Genomic DNA, 15,136 nt, shown 5'->3' on the forward strand with positions numbered 1-15,136 from the left:
TTAGTGTCTGCAAACTTTTGGCTCGACAAATGCACTATGTTAATGCTAATTTATACTTGAAATCTATCACTTCATACTCGAAACTTTGGCCAATTAAAGAACATCCAAAAGTATGAATGAAACTATGTAAGTGACTGAAAAGGTCACATATTTTTTTTACATACTTGCAGATCCAATTTGCTTAAACGGGCCACTTATGGTACTGTTGTTAACGGAGACAGCAATATGCTACAAATCTTAAGTAATAAGTTCTGCGCACCTGCCATTACTACCAGACGTTGCACTCCGTATGGAATGCCTTATGTCAGGGAAAGCTTGGCCAGTTTATATAGTATATATCTAGAATTCATGAACATATTTTCCGACTTAATTGCTAGATAGGCTAGTTTATATACAAATTGAAGTAGCACAAAGGCATCATGTATTGTTGGCAACGTGTTAAAGTCTGATTGTGTTGGCTCTTGATATATGCATACAAAGCGTTTCCGATATATCTTTGAGCGGTATGTTTCACATGTGTTGTGTATGGTGCCTTACTGCCACACTTGAAGCACGTGACTCACGTATTAGATGGATTTCAATTGCCAATCAATATTTAAAGATGACAAGGTTACTATAAGGTTTTACTTTAAGATTAGAGTTACATCATTCATTATTTTATCCTTTTAAAGTGTGCTATAGTATTCCAGCTTTTTCCTCTTTGTTTCTTTGTTTTTTATTTTTTTGAATTGAACAACATATTATTATTAATTTTTTAGGATATTAAGGGGTGGGATGACGATATTGGATTTTTTTGTGGATTACATAGATAATTGGTTGATTGGGAAAGATATACGATACATTCCATCTCAAATTAATTTTTGAGTTAATCTACGAGATTTTTAGCTAATTTGTAATGTTCCTATACTACGATCATTTTCTTTTTTTGTTTGTTATAGAAATTTTTGTTTCGCAATATTAAAGACATTCTACTTTAGAATCTTATTAAACTGTAACTATTATTTGACAAACTAATAATATGAATTGAAAATATACTCTACATAACAACTCTTATAAAGTTTAAATATTTTTTTAAAAAAAAAAAAATAAAAAAAAAATAAAAACAACAACAAAAAACAAATATCAAAAAATAATATATTTATATAAGATAATGTTTTGCTATTATATTCTACTTATATTTTTTTTATTTTCTATTATATGGGGTGATGGCATTGAAAATGAAGGAATTAGGCCTCAATCTTTTAATGCAGGGAAAAATAATTTGATTGATTATTACATTGGTAAATTAAATAAAAATACAAACGAAATCGAAAAAGCTGACGAATCAATTAGTAAACATTTTAATATCATATTGAAAAATATTACTTTTTCTACTGAAACGACTCCAGTTGAATTAGAAGAATGGATATCAACTACAAAGTCAGAATCGTTCCAAAGAGTCTTACACAATATCAATGATAAATCATTATGGGGTGATTCAAACATAAATTTCAAAGATAGAAAAGATATTCCAGAAGGTGTTGTTATTGCTTCACCATCTAAAAAAGATCCTGATTATTTCTATCAATGGGCAAGAGATAGTGCTTTAGTTTTAAATTCTGTCCTCACAAAATTATTTGATATTCCAAAGGAAGAATTATTAACCGAAAATAAGAACACTTTGAAATATAACGAGACTCTTTTCAATACTATGATGAAATATATCAATAATACTTATTATTTACAAAGATTAGATAATCCATCAGGCAAGTTTGATGGTGTTAATAATAAAAATTTAGGTGAACCTAAATGGAATTGTAACAATACAGCATTCGTACAAGGTTGGGGTAGACCACAAAATGATGGTCCAGCATTAAGATCAATGGTTATATTGAAATTTCTAATTAAGTTACACTCGATTAAAAATTCGCTAAATGTAGAATTACCAGATAAACTTTTCCATCCATTTTTCTCCAGTGAATGGGAAATATTTAATGATATTATTAAATATGATATAGAATTTATTATAAAAAATTGGAAAACTGATGGGTTTGATCTTTGGGAAGAAGTATACGGTAATCATTTTTTTACTAGCATCAGTCAGTTAAAGGCATTACAATTAATAATTAAATACTTGGAAATTAGTGGATTTACAACAACTAATTATAGGAATGAATTAAATGACTTTAAGGAGACTGCCACAAAGAGTTATTATAAATTATTAAATTATGTTTTTTTCGAAGGTGAATACATTGATTCTAATAAAAACTTCTTAATTGAATCACCAATACAATTTAGAAATGGTCAACGTTCTGGTTTAGATATTGCTATTCTATTAGGCTCATTATATACTCATGATGATGAAGAGTATGGAAATTCAGTAGATATAAATGAGACTGGACTATTCCCATTTGATGTCAATGATTCCATGGTACTAAACACATTATACAATTTAATGCAATCCATGAAAGGCATCTATCCAATTAACAATAGATACTTTGGGGTCAACACAGGGGTTGCATTAGGAAGATATCCAGAGGATGTATATGACGGTGTTAAAGTATCAGAGGGCAATCCTTGGTTTTTAGCAACATTATCAGCATCTGAAATTTTATACAACGTAATTTATAAATATCAAGTTAACAAGAGAGATTTAGTGATTCCATTAAATTCTATGAATAACCAATTTTGGGAAACTCTCTTCATCAACTTAAATGAAGAACATTTGAATCTACAACTTTCTAAAGAAGAAGATGATAATAATTCTACAGGAAATTATTTAATTGTCCCATATGAATCCAAAATGTTCAATGAAACCATGAATTCTTTACACTTATTGGCAGACTCTTTCCTAGATAGAGTAATGACCCACCAGGGAAAGAATTATGAAATGAGTGAACAATTTAACAAGTATACTGGATACCTCCAAGGAGCTGAACACCTAACCTGGTCATATTCCGCATTCTGTTCTGCTTTAACTGCTAGAGATAGAGTGATACATATGTAGAAATAAATTTAGATAATTCAAATAGATAAATGTATATATATAAAAAAAACATGTTAGATACTTTAACATCCAACAATATATTAAATGCACATGGCCTCTCATTTTGCGACGCCAATTTTTCTGGCATATTTGCTGGCGCGTTGCTCTGCGGAATTCTCGGGTCACTAGACCGAGCTCGGTGTTGCTCAGTCACGCTGTGAGGGGAGCACGGCGGATACATTGAAGTATATAAAGTATCTGGAACAAGTGATGACTTTTAAGCTTATTATAATGGATATTATATTATTCATTATTTAAGGTTTTAGTATATTTATTGGCGTTTTGGATCTTATTTCACCTTTGTTCTATAATTTTTTACTTGTCTTCTCCCCTAAATGAGTTCATAGACAATTTTCATCTTGGGTTTGATATAAAGGAAGCTGTCCGAGCAAGACCAGTAATAATAATAATATTATTTCAAGGGTTTTATCATCTAGTCATAGTTTTTTTTTGAAGTAAAAAAAGACAACAACGATCACATTTCTAAACAACAATATAATCATTCAATTATTTATAGCATTTAATACCAAACATGTTTAAGACAGTATTGGCCAAAAGAGGTTTAGCTACCGTTCCAGCAACAGGATTTAGGGGTTTTTTAAACCCATTACCAAAAGAATACGGTGGTAGATATACAGTCACTTTGATTCCAGGTGATGGTGTTGGTAAGGAAGTTACCGACTCAGTTGTCTCCATCTTCAATGCAGAAAATTTGCCGATCGATTGGGAAAGAGTGGATATTTCAGGTTTGGACCATGAAGAAGGTGTCGAAGCTGCAGTCAATTCTTTAAAAAGAAACAAAATTGGTTTAAAAGGTATATGGCATACATCTGCCGGTCAATCTGACCATGGTTCTTTGAACGTCGCATTAAGAAAACAGTTGGACATTTACGCCAATGTGGCTCATTTCAAGACTTTACCTGGTGTTAAGACCAGAATCCCAGATGTCGATTTGGTCATTATTAGAGAAAACACAGAAGGTGAGTACTCTGGTTTAGAACATGAATCTGTTCCAGGTGTGGTTGAATCTTTAAAGATTATTACCAAGGAAAAATCCGAAAGAATTGCCAGATTTGCATTTGATTTTGCCAAGAGATTTGACAGAAAGTTAGTTACTGCTGTTCATAAGGCTAATATCATGAAATTAGGTGATGGTCTCTTTAGAAATTCCGTAACTTCTATTGGTGAAACTGAATATCCAGATATCAAAGTATCCTCTATTATTGTAGACAATGCTTCTATGCAATCTGTTGCTAAACCACACCAATTTGATGTCTTGGTAACACCATCTATGTATGGTACTATATTAGGTAACATCGGTGCTGCATTAATAGGTGGTCCAGGTTTAGTCCCAGGTGCTAACTACGGTACAGAATGCGCAGTTTTTGAACCAGGTTCCAGACATGTAGGTTTGGATATTAAGGGTCAAAACGTTGCTAACCCAACTGCAATGATTTTGTCTTCAACTTTATTATTAAAACATTTGGGTTTGAATAACGAAGCTAAGAAAATCGAAGATGCTGTTTACAAGACTATTGCTGAAGGTAAGGTTACCACAAGAGATATTGGTGGCTCTGCATCAACCACAGAATTCACAAATGAAATCATTAAGAAGTTAGCTTCTGCTTGAACCAATTAAAGATATTTTATCTTGTCCGAACTCCCGTCTTTCACTTCTCCTTGTTTATACTGATGATATAGATTATTAAACGTTTTTCTTTTTCTTACCTCTCCCTTTAAATAATAAAATTCTCATTTGACCTTATTCAATTGTTTTTTTATTTATTTTTTTTCATTTATTGGATTTTAAACTTAAATTTTTGAATGCTACATTTCAGAAGTAACTATAGGACTTTGAGTTTGAATTCCATCAAAATATCATCTCTTTTAGTATGCCATGTAATTTTCATAGAGACATGAATAAGAAAAAGTATCGACATATATAACATTATACATAATATATTCTTCAATTAAAACAAATTTAATAAAGTGCAATAAAGAATTCATATAATACACAAATGAATAAATACTTCGATGATGCTGATGTACATATATACATATATAATTTAATAATCAATCATTATTCGAATCATTATTTTTTATATTTTTCATAGGTCTAGCTAGATTTCTTCTTGAATACATATATCCTGGCTTCTCTTTCTTGAGAAGGTTTTGTTGTATCTTGTTCACTATTAGTTCTTCTATGATGATAAGAACTAAAATTATTCCATTGAAATTTGTTTGATATGTCTGATTGAAGTTCATTTGCTTTTGCAAGATGTTTGATTTGCCATGAATCATAAGGCTCTCCAACAAATAACGATATTATAATTTTACCATACCCTTCTTTTGACAAAGTATCATTACTTATAACATCTGTTGTATACCCTTGAGAATGATTTAATTTAGATTCAATTATTGGTGAATTTATTAGATGAAATAGTTCTTTACAATTTTTAAAATATTCCATCATTAACTTTTGATGGTCTTGAATATTTCTATCTTGATCTTTGATCCCCTTACCACTATGTGGAAAATTAAACATAATATTTTGTAAAGTTTTAAATTTCCACATAGGACCTAAGACTTTTATCCAAGGATTTTTTTTTGAAATTTTAAATGATTTAATTAAATTTGTTGCGTCAATACGGAAGAATATTTTAACATTTTCATCGACTAAAAACTTGTAATTTTCTTCAAATGAATTAGGGTATTTTAATTTTAACTCGTTAATTGAATTATCAAAACTTGTTACAATTAAATTTTCTGGTTTTATATAATTTTCTTCAATAATTGATTTGGCAAACGAAAAATCACCCTCTCCAACTAAAAGTAATGTTTCATCTATATTGAATGGGATAAATTTTTTTTGTTCCAATTGAACACTTTGATTTTGTTTATTTTTATTAATTTTTGAAGATAGCTTATTATTCTGTTGATTTAATTTATTTTGTAATTTTTTCTGGCTATTTTTTTTTAGTTGTTCTTGAGCTTGCTGTCTTAAGAGAGCACCTTTTAAGCCCTTAGCATTAATCTTACCTTTTAATTTTCTAGCCATTTGAAAATATATTTATAAGCACGCTTTTTTATTAATGAATTTTTATAAAATTCATAATGATAATAATAATATTATTATTCTTAATATTTAGTCATCAATCTTTTTAATCTCTATTAGTGGTCTCATCTCATCGCTCGTACTAAATTTTCCACATCTATTAAAATTTATTTGAACATTTTTGAAATCTGGATTATTCCGAATTGAAAAAAATAAAATACAGATAAATTAAAAAAAAAAAAAAATGCGTCACTATCGATCAGTTAGGAAGAAAAACGGTCCCTTTGATAATTTGCCAGGGAAAATAGACCATCATGAGGGTCAAAAAGTGTCTTTCTTGACAAATTATATAGCATGCGCTGGTCATCTAGTCGAATATTCATCGATAGAGGGAATAATAGCGTCAATTTTCCATTGTTCTTGGTGATAATTGCTAAATAAAATATGACTTGAAAGCTTCTATTAAACCCTTCATTTATAACAATATCAACAATAACATCTCTTGGAATAAAATCACTTTGTTGAAACAACTTATGGTTCCAGACATCTGGAAAAATTAATAAACCACACGTAGTCGAAATTTGTATACCATAACCATGAATTATTGTAATAGAAGAAATTGAAGGACTCCTTATAATAAATAGACTAAAGATAAAAAGTAAAATCGGAAGAAGAGGTATCTTTAATGAGATGTAATCTTCGCTAAACATCGCAAACATTAAATATCTTACTAGAGCAATAGCCAAGCAAATTATCAATAGTTTGATATATTTCAGCATGCTATAATGGGCCGGTATGGCGGTACATTTCATATACTTCCCATCTTTTGTTCTCTTGATGAGCAATTGATATTTCTCTTTCGTAATAGCATCTCTTATCAAAGCATTAGTCTTAATATTCCTCATAATGACTCAGATCAAATAATCTGCTTTGGGTCCTAGAGTTTTTCTTTTTTCTTTTTTCACTGTGTTTTCTCTCAATCATGCATTTTCTTCGAAAAGTTACAAGTATATTTTTACTTTTTGAGTTGATGTATAAGAAAATAAGCCCGGATATTTACTATTCTAAAAATAACCCATAAGCAACTAACATGTTCCTGTAACATGCACATGTATTCTTTAAATATACTCAAGAAAGCTTGAAAAGCTGCTGTTACTTCTTACTTGGAATACAAGATAAAAAGAAGCCGAGTAGATCTTGTGCAGATTTATAAAGATCTCAAAATCTAAGATCCGATACATAATATTTACGTCTTATTTGTCACTCTTCAAAGCTCCTTGCAAAGTTATTACATTCTTTTTACATAACATATATTTTAATTAATTTGCCAAGCGCAATACTTCTGACTAACAACAACACGTCATATTAATTTTCTTATTTTAGTTGATGTTGGATTTTTAGCGGAATTTACAGTTTCATGATGTCCCACTTTGTTTATAGAATCTCCGAATATAGCGAAATCGCTCTATAGAACACGATTCAATTAGATCAAAAAGCAGAGAAATAATATGACGATTTATCTACATCAAGAATTATAAAAAAAAATATTTATACATAACCTGCATAGTTACACATTATTTCATGTTTAACAAATTGAGTAATAAGTGGGGTTTGTAAACTGGTACATTATTATTGGGGTAGTCTATATACATATAAAAAAAAATACTTGCCACTGCTCATTACGCTAGAAAAAAAATATAAAAGCTATACTTACTAAAATATTAAAAGCTTTAAGCAAATACATATATAATTAAACAATAAATTAATATCAAACAGAAACCATTAAGTGACTATTTTTGTCTGTAAGCTTTGCTGTCTAACATGAACCAACCTGAAATACCCAAATATGAAAAGGGGAGAGTTCTACCGATTGGCACACATCAGGTAATAATCGAAAAATATTTGGCATGTGGTGGGTTTGCACAAGTCTATTCTGTGAGAGTAATTGACTCTTCCAATGCTCGAAATGAATTAGGTACAATGGCATGCTTGAAGCGCGTAATTGTCCCAGATAAAAGTGGACTAAATACCTTAAGGGCAGAGGTGGATGCAATGAAGCTTTTAAAAGGTAATAAATATATTGTATCGTATATAGATTCACATGCACAAAGATCTGAATTGAAACAGGGCGAGTATGAAGTATTTCTATTGATGGAGTATTGTTCAAGAGGTGGGGTTATTGATTTTCTAAACACCAGACTATATCATCGATTGCAAGAATTTGAAATATTGAAGATTATGAGCGATGTTTGTCAAGGGGTTGCTGCAATGCATTATTTACAACCACCTTTAATCCACAGGGACATTAAAATTGAAAACGTTTTAATATCTGAAAATGGTGATTATAAAATCTGTGATTTTGGTTCTGCCTGCAGTGTATTAAGGCCACCAAAAACACCACAAGAGGCTGCATTCATCCATCACGATATAATGATTAATACAACTGCCCAATATAGATCTCCTGAGATGATAGATAAATATTCTGGTTACCCAATTGATGAAAAATCAGATATTTGGGCATTAGGGGTTTTTCTATACAAATTATGTTATTACACAACTCCATTTGAAAAAGAAGGTGAAAATGCCATCCTTAATGTAAAATTCCAGTTTCCCTCTTACCCACAATATTCCGACCATATCAGAAATATAATTACAATTATGCTAAATAAAGATCCAATCAAAAGACCAAATATTTGCCAAGTTTTAGAGCAAGTATCTAAATTACAAGGAGTCCCTTGTCCTATTGAAAATTTTATGTTAACTAGGATTAAATTACAAAACTCAAGAAACAACAGTAATAAATCAACTAGCCTAAATGATACCACGAATAATAGTTTTAATAATGAACTAGCTTTAGACCAATGTAATTCTTTAAGCCCAACTAATAGCTCAACTCGCAGAAATAGTACATTCAGCGATACTAAACGAAAATCTCTCATGGAAGCAGATACCCCGTATTTAAAGCCACCTATCTCGAATCCAAGATCGGGTCATTGCGTATCACCAAGTTTAAAGTTAAATGTGGATACATCAAAATTTATTGCATCGGCTAGTGTCTCACCTAACAATATCAATTCAAGTTCTCCGATAAGCAATTCTTATATTCCTTCCATATCCTCCATTCCAAACTTAAATTTAAGTGAATCACCTATAACATTAAATAGCTTGCCATTTTCTACGTCTCCCCTATCTCTAGCTCCAGTACCTATAAATGGTCCAAATACAAAGGGTCAATCACCTACTAATTCATATATATCTCCAACATTAACTCCAATTCCAGGCACTTTAACAAAAAATACATTACCATTACCTCTTCCAAATTCGCCTACCTTAAATCTATCACTACCACAACCTATTCCAGAAATTAAGGTTTCGCCACTATATAATTCAGCTTCAATGCCTAATACCAATTTGACAAAACCAATGCCATTTTCTCTTCCACCAAATATCGACTTATCATCAAAAAATTTAAATTTACCAGAGCTGCCTTCCCTTAATTCCACATTATCCAGTCCTTCGCATTCACCTCAGCTATCTACAGTTGCAGATACTCCTTATTTGGCGAATATTGGATCTGCTTCCCCAACTACATCGATATCGAATAGATTACAATTTTTTACAACTAGTCGGCATGGTAGTATATCTTCAAAAATTGCCCACCATAACAATAACACAATAAATACATCTCATTTACAACCATCACCACAAATGTCCCCACCATTATCACCTCAGCTGTTAACATATATGCCTCTTCCTTTGTCTCCTCAAATATCTCCTCAAAGTATTCCACCAGCTCTACCTCCAAAGTTACCAATAGACAATACGTTGACTTTACAGCAACAATTTCATACTTATCAGCAACAGAAGCAAGCACAAAAAATTACAAAACTACCAAATGTATCTGATAGCGTAACAATAGGCCACTCAGGTAACTTAGGAAAGATATTTAAAGACTCCTTATTTGATGATAACTCAGCAATTGATGATAGCATTACTGTAGAAAATACTATTCAAAAAGATTTTACCGAAAGCTGCAATTCTAGCAATCTAATAAACTTAGATTCAAATTCTGCATCAACACCCCACCTTAAATTAATCCTTACTCATGATTCCTTAAATAATGATTCCACAATTGATGACACTTTTGCAAAAAAACATGATAACCTTAGAAAGTTAAGATCTAAAGATTCAAACACTTCAATAACCTCTATGTTTTCAGAAATTACCAATTCATCCACAAAAAATGTCTTTGTAACAACACCACGTAACGATGACGCTATTTCAAAATCTCAATCAAGTTTAAACTTGATCCAGTTCTCAAGCTCCGAAGCTAGTGCTAAGGTGTCTAGTTCCAAGCTCAATTATAAGAATCAAAATACCAAAATTAAGGTTTCTACTGATTCATTTAGCTCCACTGCGTCTCCTTTGAGTTCAAGACAAAATACAGGCGATAGTATAAAGAGTGCTTTTTCAAAATTGAGAAGAAGCCTTTCGAGTTCCAACCCATCTAGAATTATTTCAAGTGACACATCTTCAACAAGAAAAAATAAATCTTCCAATTTTCGTAATGTTTCTGAACCAAGCACATGTGACCCACAATATACTTTTTCTATCACAATGAATCCTACTACTAGAATATCTTCAGTCAGCAGAAAGTCTAGATACGAGTCTGATAGTTCTGTATATTTTTCTGCCAATAGTGGATCAGCATTTAGAAGGGAATCCGTTGCAGATAGTAATATAGATAAAGTTGAATCATTAGGTAAAAATTCGTCACAATATAATAATAATTCTCTCCAGAGAATGGAATCCGTAGTTGAAAATGCGCCATCAGAGACTTCTTTCAAACTAAATAGCTCACTGCCAAAAATGTCATCAGTAACAGATAATAGTCAAACAGTTAAAGAGACAATAGATAACAACTTTACACAAAGAATTGGATCTGTTGTCGAATATCCTCTTTCTAGAGCAGAATCTGCAGTGAATAGCACTAGTTTAAGTAATGAATTAAGAGAGGTGTCTGCAGCAGTTAATATACTCCAAAGAATAGATCACGAAATAAGCCAACCAGTCAATGAAACAGAGTTTATCGAGGAAGATGATTCAAAGGAACATACTAACCCTTTCACCAGGGACTACTCTGCGAAAAGAGATTCATTTAATACAATAAACTCTCAAAGACTAAGCTCATTAAGTAGTAATTCAACAAGGAAAGAGTCAGTAACTGCTAACACATCACCAGAGAGAGAAATAGCACCTGATATTTTTCTTCAGAAAACAGAGTCATTAGTCAAGAATTCAGATTCCTTGCAAACTACTAACTCTATACAATTTGAATCATTATTAAGTGGGTTTTACAGTAGAGATTCAATTATTAATAATAGTAACTCTTCGAAGGGTGACATTTCTTCATTGAGACTTGTTTCAAATCCTGATGCTAAAGATTTAATCAAGAAACGTGTTATGGAATTATTAAAAAATTCAGAAACAGATAACGGTGTAACAAGAACAGCCCATGGTTACGGTAAGTATACTGATAAACCTAATACTAGCCAAAATAAAGCACCGCAAAGAACCATATCAATGGACTTTTTTGAAAAACAAGCAGTATTTGCGAAAGATTCCAATTCAAAACATGATATACGCAGGAATAATGTATCAATTATATCTAACACTATAGGTGGGGCTGAAACTAATGGCTATCATTCATTTAATGATTATAACTATAGAGAGCCTGCAAGACACACATCGGTCAAAATTCATACATTGAAGGAATCATCGAAGAAGCATGGGAGCTTTAAATCGCCTCCTCCATTACCTCCAAGGATATCAATAGATGAAAAAGTGAAAGATCAAAAACTTAAAGAGGATACCCCTAAGAAACATACTCATCGAACTACCAGAAAACTTCTTGTTGGTAGGCTTAGAAAATCATCACAATCAGAATCATCGAAAAAAAAACATTCAGAATCATCGAAAGAATCATCTAAAGAATCATCTAAAAAGAAGCATTCGGAACAATCACATAAAAAAATACCAGAACCTTTAATAGAACTGGACAGGTGTTCTTTAGAAAAGCCAATACCACCTCCCAAACCTAAAAAGTTAAGACATAAATCCAAAATACTTTCTCATATAGGTGTTTCTAAATAGAATATAAACAAATTTAGTTATATCTAAAATGCCTTTAAAATCATTCGTTTATCTTTTTTGAGCTGAGCATTGTTAATTTCTGAAAATATTTTTATTTTCCTTAAAGTAGTATTACAAATACTGGCTGCTTGAACCAAGCCTCCATTGAAAATGACACCTATAGACGATATATACTAAAAGAATACCGTATTAGGTAGATCATACAACTAAAATATATAGCATATTTAGATAGTATTTATTCTTCATCACTCCATTCTTCAAATGAATCCAATATAAAATCAGTAGCTTCATCAAATCTCTCTTCTATTAGATTTGCAATACCATCTTGTTGAGATCGTAATACTCTACCAAATTTCTTTCTAGGTTTTTTGTTTTCATTATCAGCCCAAAATGGATGATTTTTATCCGTAAAAACCAAAGAGTTTTTAAAATACCAATCACTTAATGTTTCATCGACTAACGGTACCAATGCCTTCAATGGTTTTTTACCCAAAAAGTTAATCACAGACTTGACAACAGACCTTGTATCTCTATGACCCAATAAATGGACAATACCTGCATGAGCATCACCAAATCCAATAAATACAATTTTTTCGATGTAAGGGAAATATTTCAAATAATTATCCCAAAATGATAGTAATGTTTCTTGTGCCGCTAGAATTGAAGAATAATTATCTTGTTCGAACAATGTTTGTGGTATGTTAATATCTATAACCCCATAATTTCTATCTAGAGACCATTTAATAAAGTCGAGTGTTGAATCAATTATAATGGTAGAAGAAAGGTCTACAACACCAGTTGAAACATCTCTCTTTGTCCAAAGATCGGGGGAATCATGTACTAATACAACCAAAGTCTTTGATCGTATAATAGCAGGAGAACATAATATGGTGTTTTCATTTAAAGGACTAATAGTTTTTATATTTGTTGTAGAGTTTTCCAATTTTTTTGAATTTATCGAAGAAGATTTTGTTTCAGTAGAGCCATCTGGAGGAACAATTGAATCTGAAGAATGATTAGTTTCTGTTGTGGTATTATTGCCGTTAATATCATCAGTATCGTTTTTTTCTTTACTATTACCTGGCGTTCCTGTAGAGGTGCTAGATATAACTGTAGAAGTTGTCTTATTGTTTATGGAATTTGTAGTAGAAGTAGACATGTTATTTTTTTGAAAATTTTTAATTGGTAATGTTAAAAAGTTTAATTCATCAAATAATTTTTTCGATTGGAAATTTCTAATTGCAGTCTGTAGAGGGAAATTTTTGGATATTAGACTATCGTTAATGGATTCTTTAAAATTGCAACCTAGATTTCCGTGACGACGTCTAAAACATTTCCAATATTTGGATTGTAATCTAATAATTTTATCTATCATTTCAATTACTTCTGGTTTTGGATCCTTTAATGGATCAGGTAATTCATCAGGTGGTTCACCAATTAAAATCTTAGAAACACTTAACGCACTTCTTGCAATGGCATCTAAATTATAACCACCTTCTAAGACAACACATAAATTCCCTCTGGCCAATGATTTTAGCATGTGGGTCATGTGGCCATAGCAACTTGGAGAGACGTGGCACTGGCCAATAGTATCACCATCGGCTGCATCAAAACCTGAAGATATAATGACCAAATCTGGTTGAAATTCTCTACTCATTGGCATGACGACTTGTTCAAATGCCCACATGTATTCAGCATCACCAACAGCTCCAATGGGCCAAGTAATATTACAGTTAAAACCTTCACCTTTCCCTTCACCAGTTTGATCATATTGACCTTGAATTGTACCTGGGTAGTATTTACCCAATTCAAATCTATGCAATGAAATATAAAGGACATTATCATCATTATAAAAGGCCTTCTGTGTCCCATTCCCATGGTGAATATCCCAATCTAATATAAGAACCTTTCTTACACTTTCAGGATAATTTTTTAAAATATTTTTTGTTGCTACAGCAACATTACTAAACAAACAAAACCCACCAGCAGATTCAGGTTCTGAATGATGACCTGGTGGTCTTACCACTGCCATTGCATTTTTCACTCTACCTTCAACAACCGCCTTGCATGCTTCAATAGCACCACCACATGATAATTTGGCACTTTGAAAAGAATCGTTATTGAAATAAACAGAATCACCATTTTCAGTTTCTTTCAACAATTGTTCTCTATTATCATTAGATGTCTTTTCTAAATATTTGAAATGCTCAATCGAATGAACTTCTAGGATTTCATTCATGGTGGCTTCTCTAATAGGCAATTTCAACATCAAATCACCAATATTATCCACACCACTTAGAGTTGGGTCGTTAATTAACCCATTTTCTGCTAATATTTTATAAATTCTATAGATTCTTCTTGGATCTTCAGGATGAGGGTCGATATATTCGAAATACGAAGTAAATATCTTGGCATGATACCTCATTCTAACATCGTAACATAACCCAGTCTTTAATGGAACGTAATGGATCTTAGGAGCTTGAACTGGGACGATAATTTGTTTTTTATAATTTGGAGGATTTTTATTTAGAATATTATTCGTTGAAACATTTTTGGTTCCAGTTTCTAACTCTTCATGATTCCTCTTAAGGCCACCTGAGTTATCTTCCACTTTAATACTCATGACACACCTTCTTTTTTGTTTGAATTTCTTATCTTATAAATTTGTTTTTTTTTCACCTTTTATTTTTCTTTAGTCGACAGCCACTTGTCTGTTAAAATGCTCTAAGCTGTATCGTATTTTCCTGCTATGAGTTTTTACTCTTCCACTATGCCAGTCTAATTGGCCTTCTATGCTATCTTCGATTCTAATTTTGTCAATAAAAAATTCTTTGAACAAAAAGACAAAGGACTCTCTCTCTCTTCAAATTATACGTCAAATATCCTAATCGACAACTAGCAAC

General features: G+C 31.5%; 6 protein-coding genes across 6 annotated transcripts; 3 read left to right on the top strand and 3 right to left on the bottom strand.

The window, feature by feature from the left end:
• Positions 1 to 1,150: 1,150 nt before the first annotated feature.
• On the top strand, positions 1,151 to 2,986 carry SGA1 (glucan 1,4-alpha-glucosidase; the record flags this gene model as incomplete). The annotated part of the gene is made up of 1 exon (XM_004178982.1): positions 1,151 to 2,986. One exon carries the CDS (start codon positions 1,151 to 1,153, stop codon positions 2,984 to 2,986), a length of 1,836 nt encoding a protein of 611 aa, XP_004179030.1.
• Positions 2,987 to 3,557: 571 nt separating this feature from the next.
• IDH1 (isocitrate dehydrogenase (NAD(+)) IDH1) lies at positions 3,558 to 4,655 on the top strand (the record flags this gene model as incomplete). The annotated part of the gene is made up of 1 exon (XM_004178983.1): positions 3,558 to 4,655. One exon carries the CDS (start codon positions 3,558 to 3,560, stop codon positions 4,653 to 4,655), a length of 1,098 nt encoding a protein of 365 aa, XP_004179031.1.
• Positions 4,656 to 5,141: 486 nt separating this feature from the next.
• On the bottom strand, positions 5,142 to 6,083 carry BMT5 (25S rRNA (uracil2634-N3)-methyltransferase; the record flags this gene model as incomplete). The annotated part of the gene is made up of 1 exon (XM_004178984.1): positions 5,142 to 6,083. One exon carries the CDS (start codon positions 6,081 to 6,083, stop codon positions 5,142 to 5,144), a length of 942 nt encoding a protein of 313 aa, XP_004179032.1.
• Positions 6,084 to 6,343: 260 nt separating this feature from the next.
• GPI15 (phosphatidylinositol N-acetylglucosaminyltransferase GPI15) lies at positions 6,344 to 6,985 on the bottom strand (the record flags this gene model as incomplete). The annotated part of the gene is made up of 1 exon (XM_004178985.1): positions 6,344 to 6,985. One exon carries the CDS (start codon positions 6,983 to 6,985, stop codon positions 6,344 to 6,346), a length of 642 nt encoding a protein of 213 aa, XP_004179033.1.
• Positions 6,986 to 7,901: 916 nt separating this feature from the next.
• TBLA0B06940 (uncharacterized protein) lies at positions 7,902 to 12,233 on the top strand (the record flags this gene model as incomplete). Its single annotated transcript, XM_004178986.1, has 1 exon — positions 7,902 to 12,233. One exon carries the CDS (start codon positions 7,902 to 7,904, stop codon positions 12,231 to 12,233), a length of 4,332 nt encoding a protein of 1,443 aa, XP_004179034.1.
• Positions 12,234 to 12,468: 235 nt separating this feature from the next.
• Positions 12,469 to 14,856, bottom strand: HDA1 (histone deacetylase HDA1; the record flags this gene model as incomplete). Its single annotated transcript, XM_004178987.1, has 1 exon — positions 12,469 to 14,856. The coding sequence occupies one exon, from the start codon at positions 14,854 to 14,856 to the stop codon at positions 12,469 to 12,471; it is 2,388 nt and encodes a 795-aa protein (XP_004179035.1).
• Between the last annotated feature and the right edge of the window lie 280 nt (positions 14,857 to 15,136).

This window comes from Henningerozyma blattae, chromosome 2 (genome assembly GCF_000315915.1).
Source record: "Henningerozyma blattae CBS 6284 chromosome 2, complete genome".
NCBI lineage: Eukaryota > Fungi > Ascomycota > Saccharomycetes > Saccharomycetales > Saccharomycetaceae > Henningerozyma > Henningerozyma blattae.